The following is a 20,978-nucleotide window of genomic DNA, read 5'->3' as shown; positions in this document are numbered from 1 at the left end:
TACCTTCTCCATCTCCACCTCCCCAGTGTGCTCCTCCACCTTCTCTGTCTCCATGTATCCATCTGTCAGACTCAACATACAGAGGTCTGCACAGGGGAAAATGTTACATGAAATGGGGCAAGAATCCTAAAAAGCAAAGTTTGAACCTATTGATTAAAGGTCGAGGTTCAACGTTAGCAAGCATGCAACAGCTTGAGTATGAAGTGAACACAATTCCAACTACTGAAGAACTGCTGAACAGTGAAGTACAACAATTCCCTGCTCACCATGGAATCAGCATGGAGCACAAGAGTGGTCAGGCATTGGAACAGGCTGCCCAGGGAGGCTGGTGGAGACACCCTGCAGGTGTTCAAGAGCCATGTGTGGACATGGCACTTTGGGACATGGTTTGATGGCCATGGTGGTGTTGGCCTGATGGTTGGGCTTGATGATCTTAGAGGGCTTTTCCAACCTTTATGATTCTAAAGTGCTAAAAGAGCCCAGAGCTGCCCTCTCTATATTTCTTTCCTGGCTTCTCCCTACCACCAAGCTCAGGAAGCAAAGGTTGCCTCTCAATATTACCTGAGATGCCTCTGAGGTCCCTGATGGTGACCAGGTTTGAGCAGACGTGCTGGTGCCTGTAGATGGACTCGGAGAGAAGGAAGTGCAGATTGTGAAGTGGCAGGGTGGAGATGAGAGGCAACATTCCATCCTGATGGGGGATCTGCACCGAGATGTGGATTCTGGAACAAAGACTGCGTTCAGACAGCAGAAGAAAGCAGGCCCGGCATCCAAGAGAGCCTCAGGCAGCACCTCACACCCCACAGCAGCAGAACACAGACTGGGTGAGCCTGCCAGTAGCAGCCTGATCTTTAGTTTGAACCAGATGTTCCCATCTGCACGTCTTGAGGTTTTGAGCTATCCCACTGAGATAGGCTTCCTGAGGGGAAGGGCAGCCCCTCAGCAGAGCAGGGCATGGCAGCGGTGCCCTGTGCACTCTGCATTGCTCGAGAGTGGACACTGCATAGAAGGATGTGCTTTCAGACACAAGTTCTCCTCCTGTCTCAAGCCAGCTCTGTAGCTCCAAGGTGAAGGACTTTTTACAAGGGTTTGTAGTGACAGGATGAGGGGCAATGGCTTTGAGCTGGGAAAGGGGAGACTGAGACTGGAGAGTAGGAAGAAATTTCTGACCGTGAGGATGGGGAGACACTGGAACAGGTTGCCCAGGGAGGCTGTGGATGCCCCTTCCCTGCAGGTGTTCACAGTCAGCATAGATGGGCCCTTAAGCAACCTGGGCTAGAGGGAGGTGTCCCTGCCAATGGCAGGGGGGTTGGAACTGGATGATCTTTTAAGGTCCCTTCCAGCTGAACCCACTCTAGGATTCACTCTCCCCTTCTCCGGGCCCATACCTGTTGGGGTGCTCCTTGTGCTTGACATCCAAGTACTTGAGAGTGGCAATGAAGGACTGTGCCTGGAAACCTCGGGCTGTCCCGGCCACCACAGGAGTGTGGCAGATGGCACTGTCTGTGCCTATGGTAACTACGTTGCTCCTCAGGGGGGTCCCCACGTGGCCAGCCTTGTCCACAGCCTTGGCCACGCAGCGCAGGTGGAAGCGGCGGCTGAAGTATATGCTGTCCAGCACCTGCAGGGAACCAGGAGGGACAAACATCAACATCAGTGCTGGGACATCTGCCCGGGCACCAAAGTCACTTTGTCCTCATGTCTTGAGGCAGCAGGGAGGGGAGGGACGCCAAAATGCAAATGAGTGGCATGCAAGGGCCAAAGTCACTTGGTCATGAAGGTATGTTTGAGCTCTTGGTCGTGCAGGGATGGTTTGACCTCTTGGTTCCCTAAGCCACAGGAGATGCTTGAGGTGTTGGTGCTTCCACACTCTGCCCCCAAACTGAAGGGAGGGGAAGAGGGAGCCCAAGTTGGACTGATCTGCCAGGGATCATCTGCTTCCTGCCACCAGAGGTTTACTTAAGTGTCTGAGTGTTCAGAGTGGAGAAGTGGTGCTTTGAGCAGGCTCCAGGAGAACAGGACTACGTTTTCTGAAGCCAAACCACCCCCAAAGAAGCACCCAGATGTCTCAGGCCACTTCCCAAAGCTGAGGAGGCTTTCAGGTTTTGGTCTCTGTGTAACTCAAGTGTGTACTATCCACCATGAATGTCTCATCTGAGTAGGTATCACACCTGGATGCCTGAGAAGAGATGAGACATAATGGCTGGGAGCACCTGGAAAAGCCCCCAGAGGAAAACATCCTGTCTGGGGGGAAGGTGTGAAGAGCCCAGGGGTGGAGAGGTCTCAGGCCACACATGGAGCAACGCAACAAAAGGAATCACAGAATGACAGAACAGTTTTGGCTGGGGAAGCCCTTCAAGTCCAATCATTCTCTGTCTCTTACCAAGTCTGCCACTAACCCATGGCCCTCAGCACCACATCTGTCTTCAAACCACCTCCAAGGATGGGGATTCAGCTACCTCCCTGGGCAGCCTGTGCCAGTCGCTGAGAACATTTTCGGTGAAGAAGTTTCTTCTATTGTCCAACCTAAACCTCCCCTGGTGCAACTTGAGGCCATTTCCTCTCATCCTTCAGGACTGCCTGAAGGAACAGCAGTTCAGAAGTTGAGCTACATCCTTCTGGCAGCGTGGGCAGGATGGAAAGCAAGCAGACAGCCAAACCCTGCTCACACAGGTCCCACCAACGTGCTGAGCTCCTATCCGGGCACAGCCACTTTTCCAGGTGCAGAAACACAACCGAGTTCCAGATGTGGGTGCTCAGAGCCTGACAGTCCTCTCTGTGTGACTGCAGGGGCTCCTGCAGCCTTGCTGTGCTGGCAGCTCCCCCCATACCTTGTGGTTGACGCTGGTGAAGGGTGTGCTGTCAGTGATGGTCTCGAAAGGGGACCTGGCTCCGTTCCCGTCTGTGGGGGTCGCTACTTCCCAGCTGAACTGTATTGAGGACTGGTTGATGCCAGCCTCGCTGCAGCGTTCCCTCATCAGTGGGTACTTGGGGAAGTGAGGGTCACAGGGAGTGACACAGATGAGTGGGTAGCCTGGGGAGGGGGATTTCTTAGCACCATCCTTGGTCACTTCCTCCACGCGGTCGTAATCAGCCAGGGTGACAACCTGCACGGATGGAAGAGAGCAGCATTCACCTGGGGCTGAGGGAGTGGAAGAGGCAATCAGAGAACACAGATGACCCTCAGAGGTCATCTTGTCCAGCCACTCTGCACCCAGCAGGGACAACTCCAGCAGGGCCACATCGAGTTCAACCTTGAATGTCTTGAGGGATGGGGCCTCCACCACACCTCTCAGAATCATTAAGGTCAGAAAAGACCTCTGAGGTCATCAAGTCCAACCCAACATCTCCATGACCACTAGACCATGCCCCAGAGTGCCACATCTACTCGGTTTTTGAACACCTCCAGGGTAGCCTGTTCCAGTGCCTCACCATCTTTGGGCAGCTGTTCCACTCTCATTGTGAAGAACTTCCTCCTAGTCCTTCCCACACACTCCATCATTTCAGCTCTTCAGTTGATTTCAGAAACCCCACTGAGGCCTCCAGCCTGTACTCGCTGGGTACCAAACTCACCCACTGCAACAGGCAGCTTACCACCGGTGGTGCTGGTAGAATCAGGCTCCCTGCAGCCTCCTGGTCCAAAATAGTCACTATGGCAGTGCTGGTGTCTCCAAGAACAGCTTCCACAGGGTCATCAGGACCCAGCACCAGGGAGAAGGACTCATGCCACTCCCGGTCTTCATTGGACATGATCTCCACCTTAAACATGATGTGGTTCACACCTGTGCAGGGAGATGCAAGAGAAACAGAGAACTCAATGCCTCAGCAGATGTTGCTCTGAAGTTCTCCTAACAGCCCTGCCTAGCTGCTCCAGGCCCTGACCACTGAAGCACCATGACAATTTTATTTCCATTCATTGCTGCTAGGAGCTCAGCTCCATCCACACAGGAGTCTGCTCTCCAGAAAGCTCCAGCTCTGACAATGGATGCAGCTGGGCAGGTGGCAGATTTGCTAGCAGGTGCCACCTGAAGATTAACAATGGCTGGCCGTGGCCAACATCCATCATCCAAAGGTCATCCCTGCCCCTGCTGTGAGCAGCTCTGCTTGTTCCCTCACACCACTGCTTGGTCCAGTAACCTGGCCTGTGCTGGTGCACTGCATCCTGAAAGCTCCTTGCTGAAGCTTTCGTCTTCTGAAGACTAAGTGGTCTCACTCTCACCTGCTAGATGCCAGTGCTTCTTCCTTGGATAATTCAAGGGTGGGTGTCAGGAGGAGGGGACCAGGCTTTGTTCAGTGGTGCCCAGTGACAGGACAAGGGCAAATGGGCACAAATTTGAACACCAGAAATTCCATCTAAATATGAGGCAGAACTTCTTTAATTGGAGGGTGGTGCAACCCTGGAGCAGGCTGCCCAGAGAGGTGGTGGAGTCTCCATCTCTGAAGACATTCCAAACCCACCTATGTGACCTGCCCTAGGCGACCCTCCTCTGGCAAGGTGGTTGGACTGGATGATCTCTGTGATTCTGAAGTCATGCCACCACCTCTACCCTTCCCCCCAAGGTCTCCTTACCTGGGCTGAACTTGAGCATTCTGCTTTTGGGGTAGTAATCCACCCCAGCCTGAGCGGAGCCGTCACGAGTACTGCAGCGCACTTTGGAGGTCCTGTTCTGGTCTCCTCTCCTCACCACCTTGATGTTCAAAATAGCAACACCCTCTGGGCCAGGTGGCTCCCGTACTTGGTAGGCTGCTTCTTCAAACTCAATGGTGGGTGCTAGAGAAAGAGCAGTGAAGAAAAAGGCTCAGCTTTGCACACCAGCTGCCTGGTTGCAGATGAAGGCCGTCCAGCCCTTCAGCTAAGCTCCCCTCCTCATAGGCTCTATCTACACATCTTCAGAGCGAGGAACTCCTCAAGGCAGGAGCCAGTACTACAGTTCTAAGGGTTGGATGTCAGCTAGGGCAAGAGGTGGGCCAAAACACAACTTGTTTTTTTGGGGTTGCAGAGAACTGGAAAGGATTCTCCCACCTCCTGCTTCCCACTCAACACCACAGCCTCAAACCCACGTGAGGGTGCTACAGCTCCCACTGGTCATGCCAGGGGGGACTTGGCACTCCTTTTCTTCCCCACAGCCCTCTCCAGGCTGTGGCATGGTGAAGGGAAGCCAACATCCCCCAAAGGAAGCACAGCAACTCCCTGTGCAACTGCAGGAGAATGGGAAATGGGGCAAGTGGTGGGTTCAAGACATTGTTATTCAACCCCTCCCTCTTAAGATCAGGCAGGTGCTCAAAGCCACCACATCACTGACCTGCACATGGAGCTGTGACCATGTGGCTGAAGGCCACTAAATTAAAATACAAACTTGATGAGACTGTGGTGACTACCTTGGAACTACATCCCATGCTACAACCCCATCCTTGCTGACCATCCTCTCTTACCATCTTCATCATTGGTGACAGTTATGGTTACCACATCAATCTTCCCAATCCTAGCTCCGCTCCAATGGTTTCCAAGTGGGCTCCCAAGATAGACCTGGAACTGCTCTTCTGGTTCAAAGGCAGAGTCATCACTGATATAAACACTGCAGTTCTTCACCTAAAGGAAGGAAGCAGGAGAAAGCAGCAAGAGGTCATCAGTCCAATGAAGCCACTTAAGGGCCACACTGGAGTTTAACATCTGAGTATTGTCCACCTTGGAGGTGGACAATTCTCACCACCCTTCTGGTTTCCAGGATGCTACTTCAGTGTGGACACACCATACAGTTACATGACCAGATACATCTGCTTCATCAAACCAAGAGCTCTCTGCGACAGAGGAACTGCATTTCATGTCCAAACCAGTTTTGTCATAGAAACATAGACTTGTTTGGGTTGGAGAAGTCCTTTAGGATCACTGAGTTCAGCCATCAACCCCACCCCACCATGGGCATTAAATCACATCCCAAAGTGCCATGACCACAGAAGGAAACAACCCCTTCAGAGTCATATTTCCAGGTCCAGAAGAACCTGAGACTTTAAGCAGCTATGAAACTACTTTCGGCAGCCTCTGACAACGTAGAGCCAAGGAGGAGATCTGAACCTCTCCATCAATGGTTCTTCATTCTCTCTCTCAGCCACGTCCAGCTCACCTTCTCCCCTTTCAAGAATGTGATGCGAGACTCTTCTGCATTTCTCCTCTCTTCAAAGTCCTCCATGACCTCTGCTGTCTGGCTCTGGGTGTAGCACCTGACAGAGGACTCATAGCTCAGGTCCCCAGTGCGGAAGATGGGGATGTGCAGAGTGCCCTCCTTCTCCTTCACCCTGTATGTGTCCTTGGTGAACTGCATGCTTGGGACTGCAGGGGCAATAAAGAGAGTCAAGCAGTGTTGAAGCTACAGAGAGAGAATCAGAGAATCACTTTGCTTGCTCATCAAGATCATCAAGTCCACTGCCAGGTCACCACCAAACCATGTCCCTCAGCACCACAGCTCCACAGCTTTTAAATCCCTCCAGGGATGGGGACTCCATCACTGCCCCAGGCAGCCTGGTCCAGTGCCTCACAACCCTTTTGGTGGAGAAATTGTTTGTGCTATCCAACCTAAACCTCCCCTTGGCTCAGCTTGTGACCATTTCCTCAAGTTGCTTGCACCCTGGGAGAACTGCTGCACAGAGTCCAGCAGCCAGAGAAGGATCCAGCAGTGTCACTGTGCTGGTTTCACACAAACAAGTAACCATCAACCCTCGGCAGGGCACAGGATCAGCACCTGATGAGAAGACATCTCTTTTTGTCACCTCTCAGCCACCTAAGACCAGCAGCTGATGAAACTTATTCCTTCCATGTCATTTTGGTGCTGTTGCAAAGTGCTGCTAAACAAGATGGGGCTGGTGGTACTGTCAGGAGGAGATTAGATCAGGACTTGGTAGTGAAGTGGAAGCTATGAGCCAAAGCTTTGTCCTTCTGTCTGTGGACAGGCACAGAACAAAGAGAGCAACCCCTGCAGGGTTAGATGACACAGCATGGGCTCTCCTCAGGCAGGCAGACAGGAGAGACATTACAACACAAGAGAAGCAAAGATGCAGTGATGTAGTATGGGGGGCTCTCAGCTCACAGCACAGAACTGAGCTCTGAGCAGAGCATGGCTGGAAGTGAGAGAACACTACAGGAAAGTTCATTCTGCACTTCTGAAGACTCCAAACTCTTGGGGACAGTGAAGCATGGAACGAAACAGTACAGCCAAATGGAAGGGGAGGATCTGAGCTTTGAGTGAGGTGGGGTTTGGTCTCTTCACACCTACAACAAGTGACAGGACAAGAGGAAATGGCTTCAAATTGCACCAGAGGATGTTCAGGTTGGGTATGAGGGAAAATTCCTTCCCAGCAAGGGTTCTCAGGCACAGGAACAGGCTGCCCAGGGAGGTGGTGGAGTCCCCATGCCTGGAGTGATTTAAAAGAGGCATGGACGTGGTGCTGAGGGATGTGATTTTGGTGGCAGTGGTTTAGCAGCAGTAGTGGGACAGTGAGCTCCAGGCAAGTAGTTGGACTCGAAGATCTCAAAGGTCTTTTCCAACCTCAGCAGTTCTGTGGTTCTATTATCCCAGAAAAACAGGCTAAACCTAGCCTTGAAATTAACCTGTCTTGGATTAGCCTTCTGCTGGATTAGATTGGAAGTGCTAGGGGAGAGGCTAGGATGGACTGGAGAGAGCTGCCACAGATAACTTAGAATCCTAGAACGCATTGGGTTGGCAGAGACCTTAAAGATCATCTAGTCCCACGCCCCATGCCACAAGGAGAGCCAGCTTACCATCCTGGAAGATATCATTAATGGCCACAATGGCCTGGAATGGCTTGGTCAGCTCAGCTCCTTGGGGTGAGCTGAGATAAACCACGAAGGTCTCCAGGCCTTCTATCACCGGGTACTGCGCATCGTCCAGGATCGTCAGGGTGCACACCTGCAAGGGGAGCACAAGGCCTGCTTTGAGAGAGCTCCCCCTGCTCAGTGCTCCCCCTTGGCTGCCTAATGTGAACTCCTTCTCTCAGGCCTTGTCTGATTTAATTTGTCCATGAAAACCACATTCTAGATAAAGCCAGAGCACCAGTCTGGAGACCAGGCACCCATCCTCATCCTGGGAGAGGTGGACTGACCCAATGTCCTGGGGCTGCAGTGCTGGTCAGATGTCAGTCAGTGCCTACCACATTCATCAGCAATCCCTAAATGGCCCTGGCAGGGTTGTCAAAAGAGGCAGCTGGCAAATGCAGGGAAGGCACCCATCAGACAGCAGAATCATCAGAGGTCAAAGTGTGCTCCTCACCTCTTCTGTCTTGCCTGGCCTGAACTCTATCTTTCTGGAGCTGGGGACGTAATCAAGCCCTGGGCTGGCAGACGGAGGGTCTGAGGTCCGGGTGGCACACCACACTGAGGTGGGGCTGGAGAGATCGGGGCCTTGCCGGAGGACCGGAATCTCAATGTCTCCTGCATCGCCAGTTACACATGAGAGAGAGCCAAGGTGAGAAGGCAGCCACGTACCACCAACCCACCGCCCTCCCTTCACTCTACCCTTCCCCACTGCTCCTGCAGCCAGCACAGGCAGAGAACCATCCCCAGCCTTCCCTACAGGGGCAGAGGGAACAACAAAAGCCCTCTGCAGATCTGCTGCTGTGCCCTAGATCACTCCTTCAGGTACTCTTCCTGGCAAAAGAACATCGGTTCTCACAGTGAACAGCCCAAAGTGGCGTGGAGCAGCCCTGGGGAAGCCCCCTGCTGCTCTTCACCTGCAGCCTCACTGACGGTGACAGTGGCATTGCCCAGGAACACCACGGAGGCATCGTTGGGGCCGGCGATGAAGACGCTGGCAGAGGCACGGCTGCCAATGCGAGCGTTGGCTGAGGCGTCGGCCAGCACCACCTCAAACTCCTCCTCCTCCTCATATTCACTGTCATCCACCAGCAGGACGTCACAGGTGGTCCTGGTGACACCCGGGCCCAGAACGATGCGGCTGTCATCCGCCATGCCTCGGGACTTGAAGTCGGAGCCGGATTCCAGCATGGAGAGGCTGCTTCCCTTGGCGGACTTGGGGACGGTGTAGCAGATGGCAGACACTGTGCTGCTGCTGTCCCCTGAAACACAACAGCAAAGGAACCCTGATTATGTTTGGTGGAGACACTTAGGTCATGATCAGCACTCAGGAAAGAGGGTGAGAAAAGGAAGTTGCACCAGGGGAGGGTTTAGGTTGGAGATTAGAAACAATTCCTTCCCTGCACGAGTGGTCAGGGATCAGAACAGGCTGCCCAGGGAGGTGGCGGAGTCCTCATCACTGGAGTTGTTCAAGAAACTTGTGGATGTGGCCCTTAGGGATGTGGTTTAGTGGCCATGGTGGTCTTAGGTTGATGGTTGGACTCAGTGATTTAAAGGTCTCCTTTAACCAAAACAATTCTATTCTATGATCAGGAAATGGGTGGCTTTTGCCTGTTAAAGGACAGACAGCACAGCCAGGGGGGTCCTCAAAACACCTGGGCCACACAGGAGCAGCCAAGAAATACAAGGGTTGGATCCTGAACCACAGAAGAGATTCATAGGACCATTAAGGTTAGAAAGGACCTCCAAGATCACTGTGTCCAACCATCAACCCAACTCAACCATGGCCATCAAACCATGTCCCCAAGTGCCACAGCCACGCGTTTCTTGAACACCTCCAGGGATGGAGACTCCACCATCTCCCTGGGCAGCCTCTTCCAATCCCTGACCATGCTTGCAGAAAAGAAATTTCTCCTCATCTCCAACCTAACCCTCTCCTGGCACAGTTTCAGGTTATTACCTCTTCTTCTGTCACCTGAGACTAGGGAGAAGAGACCAACTCCTCCTCACTGCAGCCTCCCTTCAGGGAGCTGTAGAGAGCGATGAGGTCTCCCCTCAGTTGCTGCAGCTCTCCCTCCCCCATGAAGCACAGGACATTCTTCTGCCCACTTGAGCCCACCTTTCCTCTCCACAGGAGCAGAGAGGACACCAGTGCTCTCGCTGACATGGTAGGTTTTCCTGTCAAACTGCAGGGTGGGCTCATCCTCCGTGTCAATGATGGTGACGGTGGCCCGGGTGACGTTCCCCAGCAGAGCATAGGCTGGCATGCTCAGCTCCACGGTGAAGCTCTCTCTGCTCTCAAAGATGTTGTCATCATTGATGATGATGGTGCAGGCCTTGGTGTTCTCCCTCTCCTCAAACTGCACCTGGAAGGCAGCAAGAGGGCTGACCATAGAATCACAGAACCGTAGCAGTTGGAAGGGACCTCTGCAGGTCATCCAGTCCAACCGCCCCGCCAAAGCGGAGTCACTTAAGGTAGGTCACACAGGAACAGACCCAAGCAGGTCTTGAAAGGCTCCACAACCTCTCTGGGCAGCCTGCTCCAGGGCTTCAGCACCCTCACATACATGACTTCCCTTCAGCACTGCTCCTGCACCCAGCACAGTCCACTGAGCATGACCCCCAGCCATCCCCACTAGGGCAGCAGAAAGCATCAGCCCTGATGCCAGTTGAAGATAAATGGCTTGTGCAGGTCGAAAGTGGCAGCAAATGCCTGTACCTCCTGTGATGCGAGCCCTGTGGCTGGCCAGCAGTGACACTCCTACTTGGGCAAGCCTGTAATGTTTGTGCCAACATCAAAACCTGCTCTGGGAGGCCCTCTTCTGAAGGCAGCTAACCCACACCTTTCAGAAAGGAAATCCCTTTGTGTTTCACCAGGTCCTTCACTCAGCCTTGATGCCGCACATGGTAGAATCACAGAAGGGTCTGGGTTGCAAGAGACCTCCAAAGGTCATCTAGTTTAACCCCTTCTGCAGTAAGCAGAGACACCCTCAACTAGATTGGGTTGTCCAGAGCCCTGTTGAGCCTCACTTTGAGTAGGGATGGGGCCTCAACCACCTCCTTGGGCAACCTGTTGCAGTGTTCCAGCACCCTCATGGTGCAGAACTTGTTCTTAACATCCAATCTAAATCTGATCTTCTCTACTTTGAAGCCATTGCCCCTGGCGATATCCCTGCAGGCCTCCGTCCTTCTTGTAGCCCCCTTCAGGCACTTGAAGGTCATTATTGGGTCTCTCTGGAGCCTTCTCTTCTCCCAGCTGAACAACCCCAGATCACAGAATGCATCATACTGGAAGGGACCCTTGGAGGTTCCCTTGTCCAACCCCAAGACCTTCCCCACGGTGTTGCCAACCTACCTGCCCTGCATACTCCACATAGTCCTGCTCTGCTGGCCGTGGGCTGGCACTGGAGGTGGCTGTGCCCTGCTCGGTGCGGCAGAGGACGATGCTGTACTGGTTGAGGTTCCCCACTCGCCGCACGGCCACGCTCACTGACCCGGCGCTCTCCCTCACGCTGTAGCTGGCAACGTAACAAGCAGAGACAAAGTAAAGGGTTAACCCTCTGGGGGAGTGGATCTGATCCTGACCCCAGCTGTAGTGGTTAGCCCACTCCCAATTCCTGCCTAGGGCCCCTATAAAAACAGAGGAACGTCCTGGTTCCCTCTCTCTTTCGCCTTCCTGCCTAGCAGCACCACCCTTGTTCCCGCTGCTCCTGTTTTACCACGTGGCCATCCTTCCACATGGTGGACAACCCCTTCCTGATTCTGCCTCCATCCATTGCCATCGATCTGGTTATATATAGAATCACAGAACAGTCATAGAATCAACCAGGTTGGAAGAGACCTCCAAGCTCACCCAGTCCAACCTAGCACCCAGCCCTGCCCAGTCAACTACACCATGGCACTAAGTGCCTCATCCAGGCTTGGCTTCAACACCTCCAGGGACGGTGACTCCACCACCTCCCTGGGCAGCCCATTCCAATGCCAATCACTCTCTCTAGGAAGAACTTCCTCCTAACATCCAGCCTAGACCTCCCCTGGCACAACTTGAGGCTGTGTCCCCTTCTTCTGTTGCTGGTTGTCTGGCAGAAGAGACCAACCCCACCTGGCTACAGCCTCCCTTCAGGCAGCTGTAGGCAGCAATATATATATTTTTGTATCTTGTTTCCCTTCCCTATACTTCTTTGTAACTTCCTTACCTTAAATACCTTTTATTTATTGTTAAAGTTTCTTTTCTTCTAACTTCCAAATAGAAGCAAAACTATTTATTTGGGTGTTTTACCCTTTTCCTCTCTACCTCTAATTCCTTTCTTTCCAAAGTAGGGGAGAGGGGAAGGCATCCTATTGTTGTCTTGCCTCTGTTAGCTGTATTTTGAGTCTTGAGTATATCTCTGAGGAAATTTAAACTAGAATCAGTACAGACAAACAAGAGGCTGAGGAGCAAACTCAAGGTGTTTGTGTCAGTCCTCAGCACCATAGACCTAGGCTGACTGGTACAGGTGAGGGCTTGACCTGCTGGAAAGCAGCTGCGTGGAGAAGGAGCTGGGAGCGCTGGTGGATAACAAGGTCACCATGAGCCAGCAATGCGCTCTTGTGGCCAAGGAGGTCAGTGGTGTCCTGGGCTGCAGTGCGTGGGGCCAGCAGGTCAAAAGAGGTTTTTCTTCTACTCTACTCAGGTTGAGGCCACAGCTGGAGTACTGGCTCCAGTTCTGGGTTCCTCAGTTCAAGAGGGACAGGGAACTACTGGAGAGGATCCAAAGAAGGGCAGTGAGGATGATGAAGGGACAGGGAACTACTGGAGAGTGTCCAAAGACAGTCAATGAAGAAGATGAAGGGACTGAAGGGATCTTCACAATGCATAAAATATCTAAAGGGTGGAGGTCATGAGGATGGGGCCAGGCTCTTCAGTGGTGGCCAGTGAGAGGACAAGGGAGAATAGGCAAAACCTGGGACCCAGCAGGTTTCACTTGAGCTTAAGAAGTAACGACTTTGAGAGTGAAAGAGCTCTGGGCCAGGCTGCCCAGAGAGGTTGCAGAGTCTCCTTCTCCGGAGAGTGCAGGAAACCCCATGCCAGTTACCTGGTGTGTGTAAAGCTGAGGAGAGACCACTGGACATGGAAGATGTTGCCACTGACCACGTTGGGCTTGCTGTCCTTCACTAGGAACTGAAAGCTGTCCGTGGTCTCCTGGATCTTCTCCTCATGCATCACGTACCGGATGAGGCCCTGGTTCACATCCTCTGCCGGGAGGAGACAGCCAGTCAGACAGCTCAGGAATTCCATGGCAGTGTTACAGACAAGCAGTGTGGACACCAACTAAGCTGGATGAGGGCAGCTTTGGCTTGGAGATCAGAAAGCAATTCTTGACAGTGAGGGTGGGGAGACACTGGAACAGGTTGCTCAGGAAGGTTGGATGAGGCCTTGAGCAACCTGGGCTAGTGGGAGGTGTCCCTGCCTATGGCAGGGAGCTGGAACTGGATGACCTTGAAGGTCTCTTCCAACCCAAACTATTCTGTGAGTCTATAATCCTCATGAGTGCAGGGTTGGGTTCTCCACACACCCTTTGATGAAATGCTAGCCCCAGGAATTTGCCCGAGGAGCACAACGTTCCAGCTCTGTTCCATGAGCTGCTGTGCCCTGAGAGAGCTCATTCTCGCTGCTGAGATGGTTCAGGCTCTGTCACCTTCTGCACTAAAATACACATTTCCCAAGCTCCAGCCCTAAAATGGAGCTCTTCCTTCGTTTCTCCTTTCCCCACCTCTTTCTCTTAACAAGCAATTGCTCCCTCACCTTCCCTTTCCAATGCAGGGCCCCTCCTGCAAGAAGTGAACTTCCCACACGATGCTGTCTCTGCCTTGCTGGCTAAACATCTCCCAATCCTAGTGATGTTTAGATCCACAAGTAGTATCTGCAAGCCCTCTTTCCTGCCCTGAGTCAAATCCCCAGCTCTGGGAAGTTTGCAGAACCCCTCAGTATTACAGCAGACAATTTCTGCAACGAGACCAAAGTTCACTTCTTGCTTTTGAGACCCTCACAGATTTGCCCCTTGGCTTCTCCTCTCCCACCTTTCTTTATTCCCACTCCCCACTAGTTTTCTTGATCAAGAAGCTGAAGAAAACAGAAATCAAGAGGCCACAAGAAGCAGCCCAACTCCATACCCTGTGTAAAGGTGGCCACAGCTGTCCCTGGGTTCAGCTTGCTCTCCACATAACCATTTCTGGGGCCAGATGTTATCTCATAGATAAGCTGTTTGTCATCTGTGTCAGGATCTGTGCTCAGCAATTCCTTCTTGGTGATGAGGTTGGTTGCCTGGATGAAAGCCAAACCAAAGGGACAAAACACTGGAGACCCAGCAGTGCAAATCTGACTGGCTGTTCATGCAAAACAAAGCCCAACCATCCTGCTGTGCTCCCCGAGGGATGCAAACTAGGGGCTGTAATAGCACAGAGCAGCCTTGAACTGCCACTTGCCCCAGCACAGGAAGGATCCCAATTCTGCCTCACATCTGGTTTGTAGCTGACAGAGCTGCGGTGCAGGCATCCCCCAAGACACTTGATGGGCACAGAGGGACACTTTGTTCTCCATCAAGATGCTGAAGGATCAGGATGCTCTCCTGGGAAGTTCTTTCTCCTGCAACAGCCTGACAGACAACCTAAGCAGAAGCCAGTTGGGCTGTTACCTTGCCATCCACGTGCTCCAGCCACTGCAAACCCAGGTTGGTGACGACCCTGGGAGTGCCATCATCCACAGACAGAATGTCCACTTTGAAGCGCTGCGGTGCTGCTGTCACCACCTGACAAAGGTTCAGAGAGAGCTGTCACTGTGGGAGTCAGAGCTTCACCCTCCACATCAACAGCTGTTGGGGTGAAGGTTCTGGGGTGAGAGACACACGAAGGCTGGAACACCAGGGAAGAGGCAAATGGTAACTGAGATGAGTGAAGGAGCTGGGGCTGTTTAGTTTGAAGAAGAGGAGGCTGCAGGGAGGTGGTGGAGAGGTTGGTGCTGAGCTCTTCTCACAGGTAATTAGCAACAGAACAAGAGGGAATGGCCTCAAACGACAGAGTAGGTTTAGACTGGACATTAGGAAAACTTCTTCAACAGGAAGAGTGGTCAGGCATTGGAACAGGCTGCCCAGGGAGGTGAAGGAGTCACCAACCCTGGAGGTGTTTAAAGGTCGTTTAGATATGGTGCTTGGGGATATGGTTTTGGGTTAATGGCTGGACTTGATGGTCCCAAGGACTTTTCCCACCTGAATGATTCTGTGTGAGAACATTCAGCCCTTATCTCTGATGGAGTGACAGGAGCTAAGCTTCTTCTCCAAGAAGAGGTAGCTTTGTATTAGCTGTAAGTCTTCCTCCCATCCCTCCTCCTCCCCTTACCTTCTTTCCCCCCTCCTCCACGACAAAGAAGGGGTTGGTGCCATCAGACACGGTGAACGTGAAGCGGTCCTTGAGGGAGCTGCTGCCATCGTGGCTGTAGCTGAGGCGGCTCTGGTAGATGTCAGCCATGGTGAAGGTGGTGGCAGGCTGTGGCCGCTGCCCGCTGCCGCCGCGCTCCAGCAGACCGTGCCGCGGCGGCTGCACCACGGTGAACGTGATCAATCCAGCCTGTGCCAGGGAGGCAGAGGGGAAAAGCAGATGGTGTGAGCCCAGCACCTCCCAGCTCGAGGTGCCTGGACAGCAATCCTGGCAGCGTTTGCCAGCAGGGGCTGGCACGCCCTGCTGCACACTCAGCTGAGGCACTCTAAGCCCTGTCCTGTCTTTACTCCTTTCCTGAGGTTGGTATCCAGCAAACAACCCCAGTCAGGGAGAACTAAGCTAGACACAAAGAGTCATAGAATGGTAGGCTTGGGAGGGACCTCCACAGATCATTGTGTCCAACTCCCCTGCCAAAGCAGGGTCACCCAGGGCAGACCACACAAGCACACATCCAGGTGGGTCTTGAAAGACTCCAGAGAAGGAGAATCCACAACTTCTCTGGGCAGCCTGCTCCAGGGATCTAGCACTCTCACACCAAAGAAGTTTCTCCTCATGCTGAGGGGGAACTTCCTGGGTTCCAGTTTGTGTCCATTGCCCCTTGGCCTATCACAGGACACCAGTGAAAAGAGCCTGGCCCCTTACCCCTACCCTCCAGAGATTTATGAACAATAATAAAATCCCTTCTCAATTTTCTCCTCTCCAGACTAAGCAGCCCCAGGTCTCTTAGCCTTTCCTAGTCACACAGTGTGATACCCAACAGAGGGCTGGACTCTCTCCAGCACACCCCTGTCCCTTTTGAAGTGGGGAGCCTAGAATTGGGACACTAAACTCCAGATGTGGTCTTACCAGGGCACAGTAGAGGGGCAGGAGAACCTCTCTTGACCTGATGTCCACACTCTTCTTAAGGCACCTCAAGATACATCTCACACCAAATGTGTTGTGGCTGGTCTGAGACAGCTCCCACCATTAAGGCAACCCCTTGAGCACAGAAGCAGACCCCTGCTCTGCAGCCAATCTAAGCAACACGTCCCTTGTCACTTCTGTCACAGTGGAAGCAGTGACAACTTTTGGGGCAGGACTTGGCTCAGGGCAGCAGGAGGCAGCCAGGAGCTCTCTCACTGCATGGAAACTGCAGAGCAGTGAGACAGAGCCAACGTGAGACCACTGAGTTGCCAGCCATCCCCAAGAGGAGGAAATGTCCTTTTCATCTGCGCTAGGCAGAAACTCAGAGTCAGGGTTAGGCATTAGCTCAGCTCAAATCCACAGTGCTCAGAGAGAGGTGGCACAGGGTAAGGATTGACTCTGAACACAGCTTCCAAATGTTTTCCATGCAGCTTTGTTGCTTCTGTGCCTGGGAGACACCCCGGACAGAGCCATCCCTCAAGCCAGGCCCTGGCTTTGCTCAAACGCTCATCTATTGAGGCACAATCTGGGCCTCCCACAAGCTGCTCTTCCATGTTGTGCTCAGACAGGGGGAGATGATACTTGCTGTGAGCTCCCTCTTTGAACACAAGCCCGTTTTGCTGGTCACCCAGATGTGCAGCAGCAGAGGAGGGAGAAGAATGGAGGTGTCTGGCCTTACCTCTGTGTCAGCATCTGCTGCTTTCAGCTCGAACTCCGTGATGGTTTTTCTCGCACCTGCCTGAACTGTCATCCCCAGGCTGTGCACTAGAGGCAGGGAGTCATCCACGGGGTTGATGGTGATGTCAAATGTCTGGCTCACCTGCAACAGGAGGAAAGCCTCTCTTGAACAGTCTGCCAAGAGCGCAACCTCGTTGCAACAGGAATGCTCTAAGGTGGCCACGGTGACTCAGTTTGGGTGATTCCATTCACAGAGAGAGTGACTGGCACTGGAGTGGGCTGCCCAGGGAGGTGGGGGAGTCACCATCCCTGGGGGTGTTCAAGAAAAGACTGGATGAGGCACTTGGTGCCATGGTCTGGTTGACTGGCTGGGGCTGGGTTCTAGGTTGGACTGAGTGAGCTTGGAGGTCTCTTCCAACCTGCTTGATTCTATGATTCAGGCTTTGTCTTCTGTGTAATTTGAGCTTCTAAGATTGCAGTCATGGAATGGGTTGGCTTGGAAGGGACCTTAAAGACCATCTATTTCCAGCCCCCTACCATGGGCAGGGACACCTCCCACTGGCCCTGGTTGCTCAAGGCCTCATCCAACCTGGCCTTGAACGCATCCAGGGAGGGGGCATCTGTGACCTCCCTGGGCAATCAGTCCCAGTGTCTCACCACCCTCACTGTAAATGTGAACTTGACCTCTTCTAGTGATTTCCCATTGGAATGGGCTGCCAGGGAGGTGGTGGAGTCACCATCCCTGGAGGTGTTCAAGAAAAGACTCGATGGGGCACTTAGTGCCATGGTCTGGTTGACTGGATAGGGCTGGGGGATAGGTTGGACTGGATGATCTGGGAGGTCTCTTCCAACCTGCTTGATTCTATGATTCTATGACCAAATTATTCTCCCTCTTTCTGTTTTATTTATGGACACATTCACAGAGTGACCCTCAAAGGTCACCTTGTCCAACTCCCCTGCAGTAAGCAGGGACATCTCCAACTAGATCAGGCTGCCCAAGACATCCACTTTTCCCACACTCCTTCCCTCCCTCCCACTTTCTCTCTCTCCCTCTATTTCCAGCTCTGATTCTTCTCTTTCAGAAAGTAGGAAGGAGACACTTCTCAAGGGTCTGACTGTGCTTCTGGGTACATCATCAGTGCACTGGATGGAAGCTGAGCTCCAGGAGCAATTGGTAAGCAGATGAAAACCAGACACTGAAATCTTGGCAAACCAGTCTCAGGAGGCTCCATCCTCCTTAGCCTTCACAGGGCTCGCTCCTTCCTTGGGGTACCAAAGACCTCTCACAGCAGTGGAAGGGGCTTCTTTGATTTTCTTTGCTGTGTGTAACTGTGTCTCAGAAGCAAAAATCCATGGGACTTACCTCATTGGTTCCATCAGACACAGAGAAGGTGAAGGCATCTGTGTGCTTTTCAATGTCACTGGTGTGGACGTAGCGGATGCTGCGAGAGGCCAGGTCTGCCTGGCTGAAAGAACTAATCCTCTTCCCTAGACAAAGAACAAGAGGGGGAAACATACAACAGAAAAGTCAGGCAGGGAGCTGGACAGCCCAGGCAATGCTCCAGGCCTGGTGGGGGGTGGCAGAAAAGAACCTGGAGATGCTGGTGGCCAGCTGGCTAGCATGTGGCCTGGTGGCCAGGAAGGCTGACAGTATGGTGTGACCATCAGGAGTAGGGATTGTGCCCCTGGACCCAGCACTGGTGAGGCTACACCTTGCATCCTGGATTCAGTTTTGGGCCCCTCCCTTCAAGAAGGACATTGAGGGGCTGGAGCAGGTCCAGAGAAGGGCAACCAAGCTGGTGAAGAGTCTGGAGAACAGGGCTGGGGAGGAGCAGCTGAAAGAACTGGGGGTGTTTAGCCTGGAGGAGGCTGAGGGGAGAGCTCAGTGCTCTCTACAGCTCCCCGAAAGGAGGTTGGAGTGAGGTGGGGTTGATCTCTTACGTAGCAAGGGACAGGACAAAAGGAAACGGCCTGAAATTGCACGAGTGGAGGTTTAGGTTGGAGATGAGTAAAAACTCCTTTGCTACAAGAGTTGTCAGGGATTGGAACAAGCTGCCCAGGGAGGTGGAGGAGTTCAAAAGAATGTGTGGACATGGTGCTTGGGGACATGGTTCAGTAGGCAGGGTGGTGCTGCACTGAAGATTGAACTTGATGATCTTAGAGAGCTTTGCTAGCCCTAATGACTCTCTGATACCCAGCTGTAAGCAGAGTCTTGGCTTGTTCTGCTCCAGCTCAGGTTGTACCACGAACATTTTACTGTGTCCAGTTCTGGGCTACTCAATTCAAGAGAGATGTTGAGATGCTGGAAAGTGTCCAGAGAAGGGCAACAAAGCTGGTGAGGGGCCTGGAGCACAGCCCTGTGAGGAGAGGCTGAGGGAGCTGGGGTTGTGCAGCCTGCAGAAGAGGAGGCTCAGGGATGACCTCATTGCTGTCTACAACCACCTGAAGGGAGGTTGTAGCCAGGTGGGGTTGGTCTTTTCTCCCAGGCAACCAGCAACAGAACAAGGGGACACAGTCTCAAGCTGTGCCAGGGGAGGTCTAGGCTGGATGTTAGGAGGAAGTTGTTGGCAGAGAGAGTGATTGGCATTGGAATGGGCTGCCCAGGGAGGTGGTGGAGTCACCGTTCCTGGAGGTGTTGAAGCCAAGCCTGGCTGAGGCACTTGGTGCCATGGTCTAGTTGATTGGGCAGGGCTGGGTGCTAGGTTGCACTGGATGAGCTTGGAGGTCTCTTCCAAGCTGCCTGATTCAACGATTCTTAGCTGAGTCAGGGCTCTAGCTGGCATGAGGCCTCCTAAAAACTCTGCTCAATAACTTTAAAGTTCACCTGGTGGCCCCCACTCTTCCCAGAGTTACACTCAACTGATGGCACCTCACAGAGTCAGGACACCCTGCCGGGGAGGAGCCTCAGAGAAGAGACTGAAGAGAGGAACGCTGCATAGAACACTTTGCTTTTTCCTGCTGATCTAAGCAGGGCATCACTGAGCCCTAGCAGAAGGTGTCCTGGCCTTACAGCGCCTTGCAAAAACCCCTGCAGAGCCTCCGCTCTCTTTTTCCCCTCTTTGAGTCCCCGCATTCAGGAGAGACAAAGCCTCATTTTCAACACTGCCTCACGGTGACATCTTTACAGGTCGTTAGGTGTGACACAGACACAAGGAGGTACCTGACAAGCGCTTTAAAAAGCACTTGAGCTTGACAGTTTCACTGCTCTGAACAACAAAAAACAGTTTCTCACCTTAAATGGCTACTGACAGCTACTGGCTGGTGCTACAAAAGGACTGATAGAAAGAAATGAGCCCAAACGAGTTGATTAGCCAAGGTGTCCTCAGGGCTCATCAGCCTTGTGATCTCCTTTGAACACTCCACTGCTTTCCTCCTTAGGTTTAGGTCATTTAAATCACAGCGTCATCCCATTTTAAGTAACAGGAGGACTAAAATCCTTAAGGCAGCTCTTCCAGGTCTCCAAAGCACAAGATTCACTCTTTAATTTGCAATTTAGACCAACAAAACATTGCAGGTTTGTCATTTGGCCTCAGCAGGGGGGGGTTGCTTATTATAACTTTCCATTTACTTCTCCCACCCTGTTTGCCTGAGATTAATCTTGCAAAGTGTGAGAAGATGAGGCCAAGCACACGCTAAAACTGAGCTGTACAGGGACTGCTCTGCACACAGCAGATATTGCCACTTTAACCTCATGTTCCTGAGGAATCTAATTCAAAGAAGAAATGGAATAGGTGGGTGACACCTAAAGCAGAAGAGCCTGTTATCTGGCACCACAGGTTTAGAGGAATTACAATCACAGAATCAGTCAGGGTTGGAAGGAACCACAAGGATCATCTAGTTCCAACCCCCCTGCCATGCCCAGGGACACCCTACCCTAGAGCAGGCTGCCCACAGCCTCAGCCAGCCTGGCCTTAAACACCTCCAGCCATGGGGCCTCAACCACCTCCCTGGGCAACCCATTCCAGCCTCTCACCACTCTCACGTTGAACAACTTCCTTCTCACCTCCAGCCTGAACCTCCTCACCTCCAGCTTTGCTCCATCCCCCCTAGTCCTGGCACTCCTTGACAGCCTGAAAAGTCCCTCCCCAGCTTTTTTGTA

At 52.7% G+C, this 20,978-nt stretch overlaps 1 protein-coding gene across 1 annotated transcript in view; it reads right to left on the bottom strand.

Moving 5' to 3' along the window:
* Nucleotides 1-20,978, bottom strand: part of FRAS1 (Fraser extracellular matrix complex subunit 1) — a 168,846-nt gene that overhangs the window by 8,364 nt on the left and 139,504 nt on the right. The window contains exons 47-64 of the mRNA XM_064149740.1: nucleotides 18,243-18,367; nucleotides 16,881-17,021; nucleotides 15,200-15,427; nucleotides 14,500-14,613; nucleotides 13,979-14,129; nucleotides 12,901-13,060; nucleotides 11,181-11,343; nucleotides 9,945-10,191; nucleotides 8,743-9,087; nucleotides 8,283-8,443; nucleotides 7,775-7,922; nucleotides 6,123-6,328; nucleotides 5,434-5,590; nucleotides 4,571-4,771; nucleotides 3,595-3,782; nucleotides 2,832-3,107; nucleotides 1,389-1,621; nucleotides 562-722 (exon numbers count right to left, since the gene is read on the bottom strand). Of these exons, the coding sequence (XP_064005810.1) occupies nucleotides 562-722; nucleotides 1,389-1,621; nucleotides 2,832-3,107; nucleotides 3,595-3,782; nucleotides 4,571-4,771; nucleotides 5,434-5,590; nucleotides 6,123-6,328; nucleotides 7,775-7,922; nucleotides 8,283-8,443; nucleotides 8,743-9,087; nucleotides 9,945-10,191; nucleotides 11,181-11,343; nucleotides 12,901-13,060; nucleotides 13,979-14,129; nucleotides 14,500-14,613; nucleotides 15,200-15,427; nucleotides 16,881-17,021; nucleotides 18,243-18,367 (3,405 nt within the window). The remainder of the gene's footprint in view (nucleotides 1-561; nucleotides 723-1,388; nucleotides 1,622-2,831; nucleotides 3,108-3,594; nucleotides 3,783-4,570; nucleotides 4,772-5,433; nucleotides 5,591-6,122; nucleotides 6,329-7,774; nucleotides 7,923-8,282; nucleotides 8,444-8,742; nucleotides 9,088-9,944; nucleotides 10,192-11,180; nucleotides 11,344-12,900; nucleotides 13,061-13,978; nucleotides 14,130-14,499; nucleotides 14,614-15,199; nucleotides 15,428-16,880; nucleotides 17,022-18,242; nucleotides 18,368-20,978) is intronic.

Source organism: Pogoniulus pusillus, chromosome 10, assembly GCF_015220805.1.
Source record: "Pogoniulus pusillus isolate bPogPus1 chromosome 10, bPogPus1.pri, whole genome shotgun sequence".
In the NCBI taxonomy this organism is placed as follows: Eukaryota; Metazoa; Chordata; class Aves; order Piciformes; family Lybiidae; genus Pogoniulus; species Pogoniulus pusillus.
This window is presented reverse-complemented; position numbering and strand designations above follow the sequence as displayed.